Below are 21,641 nucleotides of genomic sequence, written 5' to 3' on the forward strand. Positions count from 1 at the left end.
TTTAAGTATTTTCTGGAATTAATAAATCATTTATGTTGTATATAAAATCTAGAAAATATTTACTGCGTCAGTAGGTCAGCCGTGGTCAAACTGGTCAAACCTAACCAGTGGGACCCACACGTTAGTGAAACAGAGTCAATTATAGAGGCTGACCAGTGGGGCCAAGTCAACGCTGACGTGGCAAGGTTAACGCTGACGCGTGGGGCCCATAACTCAGTGACATAGGGAGTTAAATAGGATTAGTTAAATCTAATGATTTACTTAGCACGTTAATTAACTGAAGGTGGCCCACCTGTCAGTGGTCGGGGGTTTATTTTAATAGGGTCGTTAGTGCTAATTAGGTGTGACACGTCGACGACTGAACGCCGGCGACCAAACCCGATGGCGGAGGATCGCCGAAGTTGCTCGGGCTCGTGCCAAAGGGGGTGGCTGGACGCGTTGAACGCACCAGGAGGGATCACTCGCTTGCCCGCATCCAGGGAGGCAGCGGCTGGTCGCAGGGCGATCTGTAGCGGCGGCAGCAACGAGTTGGGCGGCGGCCGGAGCCTCGAGCATGAAGCAGACGACGTTGCAGTGCACGGGAAGCCCAACCGAGGGGTTCCACGGCTTCCTCGGGACTTAGCGAGCACGCGGGTGCTACGGGAGCGGGCGGAAGAGCTCGGGGGCACGTGGCTCGCTGGCCATGGCGATGGCCGGAGCTCGGTGCTGACGAGGCAATGGCTAGAGGACGCGAGGAACAATGGGGAATGAGGGAAATGCAGCAGGACCTCACAGCGCATCGGACGGAAGGCTCAGCTGCTCAGGGACGACCGGTAGGTGGTGAATCAACGGTGGAGATCTTCGGCGGCCGACGGTAAAGAAGGCAGTGGTGGCGATGATGGGGGTTGTCTGGGCTCGTTCTCGTCGGTGAGGAGTTGCAGCAGAGGATGACGAAGCTGCTGGACAACTCGGGGAGGTGAGAAGATGGGGGTGGGCACGTTGGTACGCGATGACGCTCTCAGACGCGTACGGGGATGAGCGGGAAGAAAGGCAGAGGAGAGGATGAGGACGAGGGGGAGGCCAGGGGGTCGAGAGGGCTGCGTGGCGACATCCAGGGAGAACAAGGCGTCGAGGGTGGCTTGCAGGAAGGGTGGAGGTGGCGAGCGCGCGTCGAGCACACGCCCGGCGTCCTTCTGGTGCTGGGTCGAAGATGACTGGCATCTTGGGCCAGATGGGCCGCTTCGGTGCTGGGCCGGCTGGACTGGCAGGTAAGTTTAGTTTTTTAAGTTTCTGTTTCTTTTTATTTTCAACAGTGGTTTTGATTTGATTAGAAATATCAAACCATTTTAAATTATTGTGAAATTAAATATGTGGACTAAATGGATAAAACCAGAGCCACATAGAAAATTGCAGAATTATTGGACTTATATTTATTTGATAGAAAATATAAATCCAATTCAAATAGTTATGTATTAATTCAAAGGCCCAAAAATAAATACTTTTCAGCCCCTGAAAATATTTGTTTGAATATTACCTCTTGCCAATATTTTGAAAGTTTAAGAGGAACATTTTCTTGGGCTCATTTGAATAGATTTTTGATTTGATCATACAAATGATTTCTGAGGCTTTGAAAAAATCCTCAATTCAAATTCCTTTGAAATTAACATGATGCATGATGCTCACTGATGTAGTTGATTACAAGCAAATTCTAGGGATATGACAATGATCCTCTCGACTCCAGATGACTGGTTGCACTGACTAGTATAAGTATTCTGGAATTGCTGGCATGACGGCACGAACAACCCATTTCTGAAGCTTCCTGCCACATTTGCAAGTACTGGTTATGAAGACGTGATATTGTCCATTGTTCAATTGTTTGGGATTGCTCTGAAACCCGGAGGGGCCTACCTGGTGTTGATTGCTTTGGCCGGCTCGTTGATTGTCGCATCCTCCATTACCAGCCCCCTGGTATCCAGATCCTTGTCCGCCCGTCCCCTGGAATCCGGATCCTGGAAAGTTATTACTCTGAAAGCCGGCTCCCTGGAATACGGCCCTAGAACCGCCGGCTCCCGGATTTCCCAGGTGTCTGCCACTGCCACCACCATTATTGTGACTCTGAAAAGCTCTGTTTTTAATTCCTGCATGATGAAGTAGTTTTCCCAGGAGTGGTTGTTCGGTTTACCATCCACACAATGTTTCGGACACGGGCCTTTGAGAGCTTCCTCATAAATACGAGGTCGATTACTAGAAAACGGCTTCCTAAAGTTACCATTCTGACATTGAATCTTAAAGACAGTATTGGTATTGGTCCATTGCCATTATGCTGGTGACTCTTGCCACCGTTTTTCTTGCTTTTACCAGACTTCTCATCATCCGAGACTAGATCTTTCGTGTTATTTGACTCGGCGTACCTGGTCAAGACATCCATGAGATCGCTCATTTCCCTTTACTTTCCTCTTCAACGTCCAAGTTTTTTAACCAAGGGCTGGATAGTTTCATTCTAGCACGGGAACGGCTGTTTGAGCGCTGATGCTGTCAGAAGAGTGGATAATCTATGCAGCCCGTCGTGCCCAATGATAGGCTGACTCATCATCCCTCTGGACGCAATGCTCTAAGTCAATAATCATTGTAGGACACTTGCAAGTTCCCTGTAAGTTCTTGATGAAGCACTCCTTCAGCTCCTGCCAGCTATTAATAGAGTTGCCTGGCTTGTTGAGTAAGGCTTGTTGAGTCTGGTATTCCGCAAGGCTTGTTGAGTCAAGGCGGGTGGGGGTTGTGCCACTGGTTAAACATAAGCTGCTCCTATATTTCCTGCCATCCGGAGAGCCAGCGCATTATCAACTATGGCCTGGGCATCAAAAATTGTTGGCTGGTTTTATTGCAGCTGATGTGCCCTCTAACATACCGCGCTGCTCGAAACTGCAGGGGACTCGCCATGCTGATTCCTACTGCGACTCTGATGAGGTGTGGAATGAAGTCGGTTCATGCTATGAGAATAGTTTGCCTGCTGCACGACGGCTGTCTTTAGCATCTCGATGGCATTCCTTTCTTCAATCTCTATCGAACTGTTTCCATCAATTGGGATCGCAGCAAGATTATGAGTCACTGCCAGCATGTTGTCACCCGGGTTTGAGTAATGACCATCAGGTGTCTGAAAATGCTTGGGCCGATATTGGACCGGCAACTGCTGATGAGTTGGTGGCTAGAACTGGGTATCATTTGGAAGGATGTTCTGAGTCAATTGGGGTGTAACAGGTCCTGCACCCGGTGTGCCAGCGCCGGCTCCTTGTATTACTGGGGCGGGCAAGTCACGTGGTGTCTCAAACAATTGTGTCGGCTCCATACTTACCAGAAGCCGGCTTTGAAACCTTCTCCGGTGTACCACATACGTCTCATTCTCACGAAAACTCAGGTGAACTGCTGCCACCTCCAAACGTTTAGCCTCCTGAAGGACTTCAGCCCGTGCATCAGCCAAACATGTGTTCTCTGCATTGATGTCATCTTGAATCTTGGTCAGTTACTCGTGATACTTTGTGATCTTCGTGTTGCGCATGCCTGCATTCTCAGTGGTCACTGGATCAGCAAGGAGCGTGCCTAGAGTGGTCATCATCTAGGTTAAAGCCTGAGAACCGGATCGACCAGAGTCGGCGGCCGCTAGTGCTACCGTTGTAGTCGCCGCCGCATTGATCAGTTGACCCGACGTGGTGTCAGCCGGGTTTCGGCTAGCTGATGGATCCATGACCAAACATCCTTGTGCATCGTACTGAGGCTAGTTCTGACTCCCAGTGATGTAACCACTGCATGAAGAACCATCTCGTAAGATTCCGGGTAGGTCTCATCATCAAAGTAACCTCCCAACTTCTCATTGAAGAGCAGCAAAACTGACTCGGCATCTCCATCCGAGGACTCATTATCAGAGTAGACGAGCCTGTCACCACCAGACACCAAATTGGTGACCGGGTCACTCTCCTACATGACTTCGCCGATGAAAACGATGAAAGCATGAGTCCGGCCAGGTCTTGCCTAGCCGGGTTTGGTATGGCGAGCAGATTCAACGAGACTGATGATGACATCCGACTCTGGGTCAGGCCCGCCGATGAAGATGTGGATCTTGCTGAAGGGGACCCGGAATCCAAACTTGATTGAGTCGACCTCGGGGCCCCAGCCGGAATCATCGATGTAGAGCTTCCCACGCCGGCACTTCGTCATCCAGCCGATCACGTATCCCTCGATCCCTGGAAGAGCTCCCAAAGAACTCAACACCACCATGTGTTGGCCCCACGGTGGGCGCCAACTATTGTGGTTTTGTCACGGCACATGTCCTCGTGAAAGGACTAAGTCTCGAAGACATCACAACTAGGTGGTAGCTTGAACAGGGTTGATCGGAAATGAAGGACACAGGTTTACCCAGGTTCGTCCCCTCACAGTGGAGGTAAAAGCCTACTCCTTCTTGATTGCTATTGATCATGATCTCGATTGAAAGGATTTGCTTTTCGCTACCTACCTTTCGAGCAATTGTAACTTGTCCTTTTTCGTCCCAGTAACTCCCCTTTATATAATAGGTTGAGTCCCTGGTTTTATAGAAGACTCCGGGTCGTATTCTCTAACCCGTCTCCTACTCTGAATCGTGATGATCCTCCTCTCCAGGGAAAACCTTTCCCTTGGGCCCCCTTGTGAGCCCACATGACTCATACAAGAGCTGGCAGCCATGGGCGGGTCTCATTCGGGCCCTTAGTCCTTCTGGCTTGACTCCTTTCGAGGCCCATAAGTAGTGTGACTCGCAGAGCATGTTTAGGGCTACCAGGCTCGGGGTCGGGTCTCGCCCGTTGACATGCTGCTCGCTGCAATGCCAGGCATGTAGCCTCGCCATCAGGGGTCGTTGCCCCATATTCCAAAACAGACCACCAACACCAATGAAGAAACAAAGTGCCCGAGAACCTAGCACCAAAACAAGGACAATGTTAGAGTGGCACTGTCGTTCGTCCGGACTAGACATCAATGATGTCGGTCCACGCACGGAGAGCCCAACCACAATCAGGGGTGTGGGTCCAAGAGGTCAACCGGCATCATCGCTAAGGCAACCCTAGAAGATGGGCCAATGGAGCGGTGGCCCGGCCAAATCTGATCCAGCCCTCGAGGCCTACGACAACTTAACACTAGATCTAGGACGCCACCGATTGATGGATACCCTGCAGGCCACCACCGCTGATGCTGGCCTTGGCCTGGCGTGAGCTTCCCCTGTCCTACGCAATGAGGAGGCCACCTCACTCTGCCCAAGGATATCGACGCGTGGAAGTGCCAGAGCGCCACCACCCTGAGCATGCCAGCCCACCGCCACCCACCACACACCGGGACCTCCCGCAACACCACCGACCGCCGCCACCCGCCTGCTGGAGAGCACCACAACCCCACCACTGTAGTCCCCGCAGAACCAACTAGTGTCGCCCGCAGGCCACAACTATCGACGGGAACGAGAACATGAGGGATGGTGCCGCAGGGAAGTGCCCTGCCGCCGGCATCCCCGGCCCCGCCCGGACTTCGCTGGTAGGCCATCAGGCGACGACGAGACAACGAGCACAAGAGAACGGGAGGTCGTGATGGTGCGAATGGATCGCCCCCTGTCACTAGAGTTGGCTGACACGATGGGGGTGTTTTTGCAACAACAACAAAAACGTCTGATGACTCACATATCCATCATCTGGACAGTCTCAACCAGATTAGGTTCCGTCTTTCTACCAAACTTAGCTAAAATCAATATTTGTTCCCTACAATTTTTGCAATGTGTGCCTCCATGCTACAAGTTCTTTCTTCTAAATCATCCACATCGTTAGTTAGTCCAACAATCTTACCATCACCCTAAAGGAGTTTTTTCGGGCTCATCGCATGGCATGCCCAGAGCCGTCGGTTGATCTGCGCAACAGAATTGGGCTGGCTCCAAACAGCACCTTGCCAGATCATACGGCCCTTGGGCCTTGGCCATCACCCGTGATGCTTCCAGTCTGCTGTAAGCACCATAGATTTTTTTCCTCTCTTTTTTTATGGTTGATGTGTATAATATTAATCATGTCATAATTACGTTTTTCTAATAAATGGTCGAGATTCTCCATGGGAAGCAATATTAATATCGTATATATACTCAATAGCTCACACGATATTTGACAGGTCACAGTGATATGTCCATATGTTCATCGTGTAATGCTGCCAGCGATATGAATAATTGCATCGATTTATTTCCTTCCTATGTAGCGAATTCAACGATCAGAAACGAATCAATCGAAATCTCATTTTTATAGTAAGCATTAATGTGTGCTATTGAATACTTGCCACCTAATCCCCTCTTCCAAATACACATGCTCGACACTATATAAAAACATGCTCCCCGACTGTCACAACCACAGCAACAATACCACCATCACCACTCCCAAAGCTTCTCACCATGATGACTCCTCTCTCGCCAACCATCGTAGTGATGGCACTATTGTTGGCCCCGCTGGTCGTGCTCTCCTCGGCGCACGAGGACCACCACCGCACGCCTACTCAAGCACCGAGCCCCGCTCACCATCATGGCCATTTTGCCCCAGCGCCGAGCCCTCATCATCATCACAAAGCTCCGGCGCCGTCGCCGATCCACCACCATCATCACAAAGCTCCAGCACCGTCGCCGATCCACCACCATCATCACAATGCTCCGGCGCCGTCGCCGATCCATCACCATCACCACGCTCCGGCGCCGTCGCCGATCCATCACCATCACCACGCCCCGGCGCTGTCGCCGATCCATCACCACGCCCCGGTGCCGTCACCGATCCATCACCATCACCATGCCCCGGCGCCTTCGCCGATCCGTCACCATCACCACGCCCCGGCGCCGTCGCCGATCCATCACCATCACCACGCCCCGGCGCCATCGCCGATCCATCACCATCGTCACCACGCTCCAGCGCCGTCCCCGGTACACCTCGACGCCGACGAGGTGGACACTTAGAGTGATATCGTCTCCTATGTATATCTTCGTCTTATTTTTCTTGGGGAAGTGTTTAATGAAAGGATCATTTGATGGGATATCAAATCTCACATTCCCTACAGAAATGTTAATGGCATCTTTAAAAGTCCTTAAGAATAGCCTACCTGGTAGGATTGGTGCAATGGGATGCTCAAGCATATCAAGAACTAGATGATACCCCGCCCGTTGCTGTGGGATAGAAATGCAGAGATATCTATTTATAGAATTAGAGACAAACAATCATAGAATATTGAGCAACATGGAAATATAAGAAAAACATTTTCCAGATGTCTCGTGTATTTATGTGGACACAAAATAATGAATCTCATAAGTCTTAGATACAAAGGATGTATGAGAAATGCGAGGTACAATTAGTCCAGACCCCTAGCATTCCTGGTGCAAAATCATCTGCATCAATGTGATAGTTTTATGTTATCTAGAAAACCAAAACTTCATTTAGAAATTTGGAATCAATTTAGCTAACCACAACAATTAATTTGACACTACTTTAACAAAAAAGGGCCATATTTAAATTTGCAACTATTTAAAACAATGTGGAATTGAATTAATAACAACAATCATGTGTGTTATATGGAGTATTATAACAAAACAAAGTAAAACTAAGTGAAGCGTGTTCCAGCTGTGAAATACGACCTATCCTAAAGCATCGAGCATGTGTGAAGCACAACATATCCTAAAGCATCGATCAGCTATGAAGCACGGTATATTCTAAAGCATCAAGCAGCTATATTGAACACCAAAATTGCACAGAGAATCTCTAACAAATCCATGGGAAAAAGTCTCAGTTCAGTTATGGGATCTCACAAATAAATTATGAATGGATCTCCGTCAATGTTGATTGCATGGAACTGCTTGCAAAATATTTCCTCTACTGCATCGACGCGCAAACAAATTTTGCATTTAGTTCTGAAACCAATAGTGGATCAAAACATCATAAGATGTGGACACCACATTACTAACAGGAAATAATTCTTTAAAATTCAAAGCACTGACCTGAGCTTCTAAAGCCGATTCCTTTCGGATAAGCAACAAAACAATGTGCCTATTTAAACTTTTGCCACATTTTGCCACAAATAAATAAGTGTAAGAAAATCATCAAAGGAAGAACAGTGTGCATTTTTCCAATGCATGAAGGGAACAAAGAAAGTAAATAGCATACATAAAGGTCACACCATAGATGGGCGTAATAACAATTTAGCATGCCTTCTCCAAATTGGCAAGATGCAAAGTGCAGGAAAAATGTGTCGACAAATGCAAAATCAGGAATAGTTAGGGCAATTAACAATACTATTTCTCACTATTATCAGAAAAAATTATTGCACATGTATGTATTGTAGAAGTAATGTATTTCGCTACCTAGTTCATTTCATGAGTCGGTTCATAAGTAAAGAATAGCATATATTCAATTTTTTATGCTTCTATATCTATCATAATCCCTGCAAATGCATATCAATCGATGGCTTAAAATTTCAGTTATTTATAATGAACTATTGGTAAGAACACTGGTACAGTGACCCGTTTGATGGAGAAAACTACAAACTTTTATACTAATAGGACAATTAGCAATAGTATATTGAATTATTAACAGAGCATGGAAGCACATATATGTATTGTACCAAAGTAATGTATTTTCGTCACCTCGGTTCATTGCATGAGCGTTAGAAAGCAAAGAAAAATAGCATATATTAAATTTTGATGGTTCTATATATTGGGAAGAGGAGCATTATATAATGATGACTTATTGGGAAGAACACTTGTACAGTACCCTGTTTGACGGAACAAAGTGCAAACCTTTATAGTAATTGCTCTCAGAGCCAACATAATTCCAAATTTGTAGAAAAAGGGACTGCACCTCAATGGGTACAACGTATCATAAGATGCTACAAAGATGGTAAAGTGAAAGCTTAATTGGGGTGTAACAAAATTCAGACTACCACCAAAATCAATTATATCCAGATGCAAGAAAAGAGACATTACCAAGATATGTATAACATAACCTACTTGCAATTTTGGCAACCCCTTGGTAGGAATGATGTCATTACACATCAATACAATTGCTGAGAAGGCATGAAAAATTCAGGAGACACATATTAGCAATCAAGCACTTGTGTAATACGAATGCTTTTCTTTCTTTCAAAATCACACTGTATAATCTAAAATGAGATATATTGCCTCATGTCCAAGTGAACGAGCATCTCCATATTTGAAAAGGCATCAGAAATTCAGAGACATATATAGGTAATCAAACAATTGTGTGAGACAAATGGGAAAAAGTAAATCAAAATCACATTATATAATCTAGAATGATATATGTTACCTTATGTCTAAGTGAGAGAGCATCTCCATCAAATCTACGTGGGTGCACATGGAGCTGAGGCCAACTCCAACGCGCGACCCCATCTTGTCCGCCCGTATCCGTTTGGGCCAAAACAGACAGATGACACGGCCCAACGCGCGGCCGCATCCTCAATTTTTGTCCGTTTTGTGTCTGGCCCGCCCCATTTCCGGTGCAAACTTGCGCCCGGTTTGCGTCCAGATGGACGCCGAACGGACGGGCACCTCGCCCGCCATGGGACGCGTGGCGGCCGTCCACCTACCTCCACCGCCCAAATTGAATGCACATGCACGGCGGGACCCGGCTGTCATTGACACGGGCGTGGGTCGCCGTCCTTCTTAATGTGGAAGTCGTGGACCGGCCAGTCCACAGCTTCCACTTTTAAGTCGGCCTGCCTCCTCCATTACCGACATGAGCAAACCCTAGCCACCTCTCCGCCGTCGCGCCCGCTCGCCCACCTCGCCGCTGGCGCCATGGGCTGGCATTGGATCAAGGGGAAGCACGACCGCGAGGCCAACTCCTCCTCGGGCCGACGCCGCTCCAGCAGATCCGCCCCGCCCGCACAGCCTTCTCCTCCGCTGTCTCCGCCACCTGCGCCGCCAGCATTCCAGATGGGGCTGCCAGCCGCCGGGCATCGGGACAGGCCATACATCCATGTCGATGTATGTCGTCGCTACTGGGAGACGGTGACGCCGATGCCGTGAGGAGATGTCCACCTGCCAAATAACTGGCATCTCTCCGCCGACCGCGTGCCGATCCATGCAGTGCCTGCGAGCGGCCGCGCCCGCCGCAAGGAGATCAACTGCCGGCGCCGGCACCTCCCACCGGGTCTACTGGCGGACTCCAGGTACGCCATAGATTCGCCACTATGGGACACCTGGCTCCGCGACGAGCACGACCAGCGGCGGCAATCCTTTTTTTCCGGACGTCCTCCTAGCCCGCGCCGCCGCGTCCTTCTCGTGCCGATGACAGCCCTCCCCAGACGAGGGGCCGTAGGCGTGTGCGCGGCATCACGCCGATGCTTTCTCCGTCCCCGTCTCCGCCACCGCCACCGCTCATGACCGAGGAGGAGGAGGCCCGGCTCATGAGGCGTGTCATGGAGGACTCCATGAACACGCACGACGAGCAGCAATGGAATGGCCTGGAAACCGCTCTAGCCCTGGCGGCGGCCGGAGACGTGGCCATCCCGGAGATGGACATCGACGTCAAGGAGGAGGTGCCGGAGGAGGTGCTGGAGGAGGCGCCCATCGCCGCGTGGAACCCTCGTCTGCTAGGCCAGGCGTGCTGTTGGTCGTGCACGGCGCCGAAGATGACTGACTTCGTGGGTGTCGGCCCATAGTCAGCCACACCGCCGCGGTCACCAGAGCACGAGCAGGAGCCACGGGAGGAGGTGGTGCAGGCACCTCCAGCGCAGGAGCCACCGGTCTGGCAGGGGCCGCGAGCACACCTGTGGCAGCCACCGCTCTACGTCGACCTCACCGGCGACGACGACGAGTGGGATGGCGACTCCTGAAGACGACGGCGGCCACCCGCGACGGCCTTTATCTACTTTTTTATGCCTTTTATTAAGTTTTAGTTTAATTAAGACCTGTGGTACTATGGACGTTTGGGTGTACAGACGTTTTATGTTTATATTCATGTTTTCGTATTATTTGCAAGTTTACTTTCTTTATTTTTGGGGCAAAAATAAGAAAGCCACGACCCCGGACGGTTTGGGGCGAGGCGTGCCCGTTGGGTGCACCGATGCCTGCATGACCGCAAGCGGACGGCCATGTCCGTTTTCTTGCGCCAAACGAATAAATAGCGGACGAACCAGACGTCCGTTTGGGGTCGCGCATTGGAGTTGGCCTGATAGCCTGGACCCGAGAGTGTTGCGGACTGCAGAATAGGGACCGGGAAGTGACAGGAAAGCGACAATCATAATGACCGACCACACAGAAGCATATCCACAATTAAAAAAAATTAAGAGCGGAGGTGCTCACCTGATAATCTGATGCGCTAGCCCCAAAGGCCGAGTCCCAGTCCCTTTGGAAGTCCTATTTGTTGATTGAGTCGGATTCCTCGCCTCTCATCAGTCATCACCGTGGATGGCGGCCGCGGGAGCATAGCAACGTCGCACGGAGGCCTCAGCGGTTGTGTGCCTTCTTCGGCAATCTGGGATTATGGATGTGCGGCACCGGAACGCCCGTCCTATGTTCACACAATCAGAGAGGCATCGGAGGCGGTCCGAAGCAGAGCAACGACGTGCCTTCTTGATGATGTGGGTGCTCGGCAACGGAACCGCGTCCCGACCCGTGCCCGGAGTAGCATTGGAACAGAGGCAGACAACCGACGGTACAGGAGGATGGTAGCACAGACAGGTTTTGTACGCAAAGGCGGTGGGTGTGCAGTTTAATCTCGCTTTTTCTTCGGGTAACGGAGGGTGAGGTAATGAGGGGCGATGAATGTTGCGGTTTCATAAGCATTTGCGTTTGGAAGATGCTCGGCGGCAGCGGAAGAGATAGCCGCGGCGATTCAGGGGCCGTTTGGATCGTGGCCGATGGCTACCACGCCAAAATCATGGCGTAGCCCGTGAGGCGTGAGCGACCTGCGTCACCATTGACACCAATGGGCTATACAGCCCACGTACCATATTGACTTAGCAAACACCCACGGGCTACACAGCCCACGTACTTGGCGCGGGCAGCCCACGTGCACACATTAGGTAGCTTCGTACTACTACATCCCCCAAGCGCTGGAAGTCGATACACGCAGCGAGAGTTTAGTGCACGAAGAACGGATTGCATTCATAGTTGATCCAATGGCTAATAATAATGTGGGTGACGTGGCTGCGTGAAAGGCCAAAAAAATTAGCTAGTGGGGGGCTCCTATTTGGATACTAGACCATGAATGTGCGCGTTGCCACACCTGTTCATCCTAAAGAAAAGTAGAAATAATAAAGAAAATCCGTACAGTAAAAACATTTGATGAAATTTCAAAGATTCAAATTACAATATTTTGATATGGGTGGTGGGGCACAATCATCAACCGTTAATTAGAATTGATCCATTGATCACATAATTCCTTTTGTGTTCACGACTTTCCTATTCAAATTACAAAGCTCAAAATATAGAGACTTGAAGTACCTTCCTTCCGCACGGAGGATGCCTCCAGCGCCCACCCTCCTGCGACGCGCCACTCCGGCGCCCGCAGCCACCTCCGCCGCCGCTGCTTCAGCCACTACAGCTCATGCCTCCCCGTCCAACGCCTCCTCAGCCTCGCCCTCCCCTCGGTTCCCTCCGGGGTTCCCGTCCCCGCGGTTCCTGCGCCCGGATCTGGTGGCATCCATCTTCCCCCAGCTGGCCGCAGTCAGCCCAGATCTGCGGTCCCTGCCTGTCCAGGCCCCTGCCGAGGTCTCTGTGGGTGCTCCAGAGGAGGCTGAGCTGCCCCGCAAAGTAAGCTTTGCCATTAATGCAGAGCTCCTGGAGTTTACGCCGCCTCCCCCGATTCATGGTGCCCACCGGCCATGCCTTAAGTCCGCCCCAGCGGCTTCATTCAAGGCTGCTGCTCGGCGTGCGATCTGCAGCGCGCCCTCGAGCCCTACGCCTTCAGAGGAGAATTCAAGACAAGTCTCCTCAGCTCTTGAATGGCATTTGGTGCGTCCAACGTACTGGCGGCGTGAAGGCCGTCCCAACAACCGGCATTCAAGTCGCAAAGCCTCATCCTCTTATTCCCCTCCACAGCGGACGAAGGATTTCGTCAGGCTCCAGGACCGCGAATGCCATCGCTGCCTCCTCAAAGGACACTGTAAGGTGGACTGCCGCAATCCGTTCACTTGCCGTCGCTGTAGAAGAATCGGACACAGGGCGAGGGGCTGCACCAACGACCCATCACCCTCCCCTTTGTCCCCTGCATCAACCTCGCCTTCCTCTGCTACCCCCTTGGCGGTCCCTGTGGCGGCCACGCCTCGATCTGCATTGCCTGCTTCGCCGCCGCCGCCGCGCGCCATGTCAAGGCAGCCACTCCGCGTTGGCGACCCGTCGCTGCGGCCCGAGGAGGGCCGCGTGGTCATCGTCTCCACCCCGGAGATGGATGCTAATGCGGCGTCCCTTGCATCCCCGGGCGCCCTCATCTGGCTTGGCGGAACAAGACCGGTGGTGAGCGCTGCTGAGATCAAGGAAGCCATCGACATGCAGTTCGGGATCAGAGATGTCAAGGTCGTTCCCCACTTTCCTGAAGATTTCTTCGCCGTGTTCGACTATCAGCATCAGCGAGACAGGGTGACGACGGAGGGGCGCTTCCGTCACAACGGCCTGGACCTGCACTCCACCAACTGGCGCCTTGACGCTCACGCCGACGTGGTCCGGGCAAACTACCATGTCCACCTCTGCATCGAGAGCATTCCCCTGAATGCTTGGTCCGACGCCGTGGCAGCTCAAGTGCTTGGTCCGGATACCTTCCTCCACTACTTCGACATCGCTACGCTGCGTCAAGAGGATGCCTCTTGCCTCAAGCTGTGGGTTTGGTCAGCGAATCCATCAGCTATCCCCAAGGTGCAGCTCGTCACCATCGCTCCCCGGATGGCCACTGGAGTGGGTGGAGCTCCGTCCTCGGCCATTGGGCACGCTGGCCTTCGTCGCCGCGCCATCGTGCACCTCGACAAGCTGGAGGACTACACTCCCGACGCCGCTGGAAACATCCCTCACCGCCCACGCACAGACCCCTTCACCTGGCGCTATGGTGTGGTGGACGGCGAGGTCAGGGCAAGGGACTGCCATGAACCTCCACCTCGACGCCGAGATGACGACCATCGGCACCGACGCGATGATGATCGTGACAGGGAGGACAGGCGTGGACGCGACAGCGACAGACCGCGGTCCTCCTCCTGGCGGGGCCTCTTTCGCAGTCGTTCTCGGGCTCCTGAGCGCCGTGATGATGGACGCCGGGATGACCGCGGCGCTGATCGTGGGCGCGAAGACCGCGGGCGTGACGGTCGACGCCGGGTGTGCGACTCTCCCAGGGAGGTCTCGTCTGAGGGGTGCAGGACGGTGAGCCGTGGACGCTCACTGCCGCCCTCCCCGCGTACCACCTCCAGCGACGTGATCGAGATCACACTGCTGGGCGTGGTCTAGGATGGCTCTGCGGTACTGCAAGCAGAATTTCTAAGATCCAACCCTCCGTGACACTTGGTGAAGAGCATGGCACGGTTCTGGAGATCTCTGCCACGCTTGATGATGTGCCTCCTGGGATGAACCCTGCGACTACACCGGAGTTTGTGTTGGCCTCCCCAACTCCAACGTCTGATTTTGCCATGGAAACACCTCCACCATGCCTTGAAGTTGGTCCTGAAGATAGTAACAAGTGCAACAGTTTTGATCCCCCACAAGGCAATGTTCATTCTCCTGCTCAAACTAAAAATTTGCTTGTGGTGCTTGAAGATGAAGCTCAAGAAAAGCATAGTACCGGCCCAGATCAAACACCAACCCAGTTTGCCTACACTGTCCAACCTGAAGCCGAAGTTGAAGAAAGGGAATCTGACACTACAGTGGTGTCTCCTGCTCAACCTGAAGATGAGATAGTTGTGCATGAAGATGATACCCACGGTGATAGCTCAGATCAAACACCAATCCATGATGCCTCCACTGGCCAACTTGAAACTGCGGTTGAAGAAAGAGAGATTGCCACTCCAATTTTTATCCCTCGCATGCCAGCGCTCCTACCATCTCCCTCACCAAGATCGACACCTCCAAGACGTCCTACCGCTCGCCGGAAGACGCTGGCTGGAGTCACTGGCTTTCAACTGCCGCGTCAGAGTCCCAGACTTGGTGCTAAGAAGAGGAGGATGCCCATTGCCAGGCTCGCTGAACAACTCCTGTGTCAACGCATGGGGGTGCTTGCTGATGGGGAGCAGGTCACAGAGACGGCAATTGCTAAGTTTGCCGATATGTTTCAAGGGCGTCTCCCCGATATTGCTGTCGCGGCCTTGCGTGCTTTATTCCAGCTGGACTGTGATCTCTCCTCAGCGGTAGAAGAAGCCCTGATGCAGCATGGAGGCGAAGGAGGACCCGACTCAAGCGAGGCTGCCGCGGCTGAGGCCTAAGCTTTGCTACTTAGTCCCAGTTGTAGCTTAGTTTCCTGATGATAGATGAACTGAAATTTGCTAGATGTACGCCTGTTTGCAGCATCATAGTGTTGCCTTTGTTGGTCCTGGCGAGACCATTGTTGCCATTATGGTTCCTTGAGCACTGTACTGATGTAATCTTTGTGCAATCATGTTAGAACAAAACCTTGCTATATTGTGCTGGAATGTTCGTGGTCTAAACTGTCCAGATCGCCAATCCGTCGTCCATGAAACAATTGTTGCCTCCTCCTGCCATCTAGTTTGCATCCAGGAGTCCAAACTCCAGACCATCGACTCTCATGTGGCTGCTTACCTGGGAGGATACCGCCTCAAGAACTTCACACACAGACCGGCGGATGGAACTAGAGGTGGAATCTTACTGTTGTGGGACGACTCTGTGGTAACCATCTCAAGTGTTCAGTATGGCACGTACTTTCTTTCTGCTACGGTTGCTCTCAACAATGCTTCAGATACAAAGACTTTCAAGTTAACCACGGTCTATGGACCTACCAGAAGCATCCATAAAGACGACTTCTTCCTCGAGCTTACCTGCCAGAAGCCGCCTGATGGAACAAAATGGCTTGTCAATGGAGACTTTAATCAAATTTACCGTGCTAGAGACAAAAACCGAGCTAATGTTGATCGTAGCCGTCTTGTGCGATTTCGAAACACTCTTGCAAATTACAGACTAAAAGAGATTCATCTTCAGAACCGGAAGTTCACTTGGAGCAACGAGCGATCTAATCCAATATTGTGTAAACTAGACGGATTCTTCTGCACCGATAACTGGGATATCGAGTTCGGCTCCCATATTCTACACGCTTTATCATCTTCGCTCTCTGACCACTGCTCGTTACTGCTGGCTAATGATGATGGCCCGCGGAAACCCAAAACCTTCCGCTTCGAGAACTACTGGACTAAGATGCCCGGATTCAAAAAGGTTGTCGCTGATGCTTGGGCTGAGGACTCCATTCATGTGGAGCCATACCAAAGGCTTTTCCACAGGCTAAAGACTACAGCTGCTAGACTTCGCTCCTGGAGCAAGTCTCTTTTCTCAAACGCAAAAATCCAGCTTCACATGGCTCTCGAGGTGATCCTTCGTCTCGATTTGGCCCAGGAACATAGAGAACTCTCCCATGATGAATGGGATATTCGAAGAAGGTTAAAGAGGAAGATCATTGGGTGGGCTGTTTTGGAAAAATCAAGAAAGAAGCAAAATTCGAGGATAACTAATCTGAAAGAGGGAGATGCTAACACCCGTTACTTCCATTTGCGGGTCAACCATCGTAGGCGAAAAAATTTCATTCACCGCCTCAAGCACGATGGTGGCTGGGTCACGGAACACAAGCTTAAGGAGAACATTATCCACTGTCACTTCAAGAACATCACTAAAAAAGGCCCCGCGTGCAAAACAGATATCAACTGGGACATTCTTCCTATTCCAGATTGCGATCTTCATGAGTTGGATGAGGCCATCTCCGAGGAGGAGGTCAAAGCCGCAGTTTTTTCATTGCCAAGCGATAAGGCACCGGGTCCGGATGGCTTTACCGGGGCCTTCTTCAAATCTTGTTGGACCATAATTAAGGTTGATGTCATGCTGGCTATAAACCGGTTCTCAAATCTCCATGCCTCCCATTTGCACTGGTTGAACACTGCGGATGTCGCCCTTATTCCGAAAAAGGATGGTGCTGAAGACATCTCTGACTTTCGCCCCATTAGTCCGATTCATGCCATCGCGAAGATCATCGCCAAAGTCATGTCCAACCGTTTGGCTCCCCACATGAATGACCTTGTTTCCCAAGCTCAAAGCGCCTTCATCAAAAGAAGATGTATCCATGATAACTTTATGTACGTTCGCAACCTGGCCCGACGCTTTCACCGCAAAAAAACCCCGGCTCTGCTCTTCAAGCTTGATATCAAAAAGGCATTCGACTCGGTCAGATGGGACTTCCTCCTCGACTTGCTGAACCACCTGGGCTTCCCACATCGCTTTCGAGGCTGGGTCTCGACCCTCCTGTCTACTGCTTCGTCGAGGGTTCTTCTCAATGGTGTTCCTGGATGCCCAATATCACAAGGTTGTGGCTTCAGACAGGGGGACCCCCTCTCCCCCTCCTCTTTGTGCTTGCAATTGACCCTCTGCATCATATCCTTCAAAAGGCCACTGAGCAAGGCAAGTTGCACCCTCTTGATGGAAATGCGATGGTTATCCGTGCCTCCTTATACGCGGACGATGCTGCGGTCTTTCTTGCGCCAATTAAATCCGAGGTCAAATTTTTTGCGGAAACCCTTGCCTGTTTCGGTGAGGTCACTGACCTGATCACAAACTGCTCTAAAAGTATGGTTGCCCCCATCAGATGTGATCACTTGGACCTTGATGATATTCTGCATTCCTTCTCGGCTAACCGATCTACCTTCCCGCTGAAGTATCTTGGATTGCCTTTGTCGGTCAAGAGGTTGAATAGGATTCACTTTCAGCCCCTGGAGGACAAGATTGCGTCCAAGCTTTCTCCATGGTTGGGCATGCTAATGGCTTCTCCGGGAAGGGCTGTGCTGGTCAAGTCTGTCATCACGGCCATTGCCATTTATTATATGACAGCGTTAAACCTTCCAATTGAGGTTCTGGAAAAGATTGACTCTCTTCGGCGTGCTTTCCTTGGGCTGGTTGTGACAAGGTCACCGGTGGCAAATGCAAGATCAACTGGGAACAGGTCTGCAAGTCCAAGGTCCATGGGGGGCTAGGTATCCTAAATATGAGGAAGTTTGCGTCCGCGCTTCGTATCCGATGGCTTTGGGCAGAATGGTTGGATCCGGTAAAGCCGTGGGTTTGCTTGGGTAACCCCTGTGATGAGAATGATAAAAACATTTTTGCTGCTGCCACCAAGGTGTTGCTTGGCAACGGTATTCGTGCTTCCTTCTGGGGGTCTGCTTGGCTAGATGGCATGAGACCCAAAGACATCGCCCCGAAGATTTTTGACCTATCAAAAAGAAGGGGATGTTCGGTTCAGAAGGCTTTGGATAATAACTTCTGGGTCTCTCAAGTCAAAACAGACGGGATCACCTCCGCTACACACCTGACCGAGTTCGTCAACCTTTGGGAGAAATTATCTGTGGTGCAACTCAACCCTGACGTGGCTGATTCTATCTCTTGGAAGCTTTCTAATGATGGCTCTTACTCCGCGTCCTCGGCCTACAAGGTCCAGTTCTTGGGCTTAGTTGACTCCAACATGCAACAGTTGGTGTGGAAGATCTGGGCTCCCCCCAAATGCAAATTCTTTGCTTGGCTTGTGATCAATAATAGGATATGGACGGCCGACAGGCTCCAACGCCGTGGATGGCCTAACTGTGATCGCTGCCCCCTCTGCAAGCAAGTTCAGGAAACCGCGGCTCACCTCCTTTTCCAATGCCGCTACACGGTTCGAGTTTGGGAAATGATCAAATCTTGGCTTGGCTTGGTTGATGTGAACCCTACAGCTTGGGTGACGGTCCATTCGGTGAAAGCCTGGTGGAACCTCACTGACTCCAACGCATCGCAGTCTCGACGGGCGATGATGTCTCTTATGATGTTGATCTCATGGGAAATTTGGAACGAGAGGAATGCACGCGTCTTCCGTAACACCGCGGTGCCGGTTGGGGTTCTTGTTGCAAGAATCAAAGATGTTTCAAAGTGTTGGTGCCTTGGAGGGGCCAAATATTTGAGTACTGTAGTGCCGCGAGAGTGATGTCTTTGTAATTCGGCCTTTGGCCAAAAACTCTAAACCTTCTTCTTAATCAATGAAAGTGGCAAATCTTTTGCCCAGTTTCAAAAAAAAAAAACAAAGCTCAAAATAGCTGATCGAGAAATAGACATAGCAAAACATGTACAAACTCTGAACTAAGAAGAAATGTACGAACTCCAAACTAAGAAAAAAACTGTAGAAACTATCTTCTGAAGCTAACATCTGCTCTTGCACATAATTCAACTCCCAAGATGAGTTCTTCGGTGGGAAATCTCCAAAGAATTGGCTATCTTCTCAAGTAAAAATGGCATGCTGCAGTAGGGTACAAACGTTATTCAATGTTTGGATCCTTAGACATGTTCCAGCCATCCCAGACAATTCCTTTTACTTGTCCAACACCTTTTTTACTTAAAATAGATAGAAATTCCAAGAGGTAATCGCTGTTCCTTTTTATCTCGATCAAGTAAATAGGTACCAAGTCCCTCTTCACCGTCGTCGTACTCAAATTGTCGATAAATTTACTATGTCAACTGCTACAGTCTCTCGGATGACGTTCCTTGATAGCTAGCGGTGTGTTGTGTGTGGTTTTTGCCGGTTTTTCTTAATTAACCGTGTTTGTTTGGTTTTCGGGTCCTGTTTCTCTCATTAACTGGTTCAACTCTCTTCTTCTATAATGCAATGCGGGAGCTCCCCGCCCTCTGACGAGGTTTCGTCGAAAAAAAACTGCTACAGTCTTAGAGATCTTCCATGACCAATTATTGATGGTACGATTATGTTCATATGGAAGCAAAGTGATCCAGCAAACAATGACGGAAAGAAGAAATCCTAGATCAAGCAAAGCCATACATAATGACAGAACATATATACCTGTTTTACAAAGATACACAAATGTTAATTAGAGTTTAATTTAATTGTATAACTTCTCATCCAGTTCTAGTTTAGATACAGCTAGCGCAAAACTACAGAATATCTACATAGCTTACCATGAAATCCTTTTCGATACAGTTAGTTGTCATGATTCCTATAAATTCCATCCCTTGAATGGCTTTTTTTCACTACGAAAACAATATGCAAATGTTAAGTAGAGTTTAACTTAATTGTATAACTTCTCATCTGGTTCTAGTTCAAGTACAGCTAGTATAGAACTACAGAATACATACATAGTTACCATGATTTTTTTTTCAATACGGTGAGTTTGACATATGGTTCCTATAATTCCGTTCCTTGAATGGATTTTTTTTTCATCACTTCAACTCGTTAACAAAAAGGAGGACAACATTTGATTCTTTTTTATAGTTTCATGACACATTCCTTTAAGTCAAAATCTGTGAAGAAAACGGCAATCCAAACAAAATACAATCTTTGCAGAGAAATTTATGTTAGTCTCTGAAGCAGTCAAAGTATATGATGTGATGGCGTGTAATTTTGCATCATTTAACAGGAAAACATTTCATTGATAATTCTGTCATTGTCGTTTCTTCTCTTTCTACCTATAAGAATGTTGTCGGAAACTGAGAGGTACCTACAGTACAAGTTTCATCACAGTATTTCTCGCAAAAAATAATTTCATCACTATATTACCATGATTGGTTCTCTTTTCAGACAAGATTTGGTGTTACAGGTGGTGTTATCTACATCACCAAACATGAATTTATATGTGTACAAATAGAGAGAGCCCACTTCCTTCATGCTACAGTCAAAACATTGTTTTCACCATAAATAAATAACTCATGGAAACAAAAGAGTCTCGAGGGAAAAACAAATTCATGTTGCACCAGATTTCTGAAGGCAAGTGAAATTGGTACAATAGTTGAGCGATGGCTCCAGTTTGATCATTGGTTTTAAAATGTGATGGCTTACCGTTGGATTTAGCTCTCTAAGAAAACAATGAAAACGAAGAAAGAAAACCAATGAAAAACTAAGAAAAAAAATATAAAACCAGAGTAAACTAGTGAAGAAACGATTAAAAACCGAAGAAGAAAGAAACCAACAATCTTGACTTGGACTAGCATATGAGAAAAAAAGATAAAATTGGTCGGCCCAGTGCTGCACAACCACTCGAAAAAGATCAGGGCAGACAGAATTACCCTCACTATAAGCGAGATATAGCTCTTGTGGTATTTTTTATTTGACATTTCTCGGAGAGCAACTAACTGTAGGTTACCCTTTGCGGCGGACCCCCAGGGGTCACTTTTGGTGCCCTAGGAGCACGCCATGTGGTGCGTCCAGCAGCCGCCACATGTTGCATGCGGGGTGGTCCCTCTGTAATTTTCTTTTTGTACGCCTTTTCAGGTTTAAGATGGTTTTTTTAGGTTTTTCTGGAATTTTATTTTTTCCCGGTTTGCCCTATGTTTTTGAGGAAAAAATCATGGACTTCAAAATTACTCCTACTTTCAAACACATAAACTAGTGATTTCACATATATTGTGCAAAGTGTCGAGCAAATGCATAAAGCACTAGCGACTTGGCCAACTAATTCCAAGGTGT

General features: G+C 49.5%; 1 protein-coding gene across 1 annotated transcript; it reads left to right on the forward strand.

The window, feature by feature from the left end:
• Positions 1–14,628: 14,628 nt before the first annotated feature.
• LOC141041109 (uncharacterized) lies at positions 14,629–20,292 on the forward strand. Its single transcript, XM_073507222.1, has 3 exons — positions 14,629–14,920; positions 15,597–16,927; positions 20,278–20,292. The coding sequence occupies exons 1-3, from the start codon at positions 14,629–14,631 to the stop codon at positions 20,290–20,292; spliced, it is 1,638 nt and encodes a 545-aa protein (XP_073363323.1).
• The last annotated feature ends 1,349 nt before the right edge of the window (positions 20,293–21,641 follow it).

This window comes from Aegilops tauschii, chromosome 2 (genome assembly GCF_002575655.3).
Source record: "Aegilops tauschii subsp. strangulata cultivar AL8/78 chromosome 2, Aet v6.0, whole genome shotgun sequence".
In the NCBI taxonomy this organism is placed as follows: domain Eukaryota; kingdom Viridiplantae; phylum Streptophyta; class Magnoliopsida; order Poales; family Poaceae; genus Aegilops; species Aegilops tauschii.

Coding starts and splice junctions, on each gene's coding strand:
- LOC141041109 (XM_073507222.1), top strand. CDS start 14,629: ATGGAAACACCTCCACCATGCCTTGAAGTTGGTCCTGAAGATAGTAAC. Junction 14,921..15,596: donor GCATGAAGATGATACCCACG/GTGATAGCTCAG, acceptor CAATCATGTTAG/AACAAAACCTTGCTATATTG.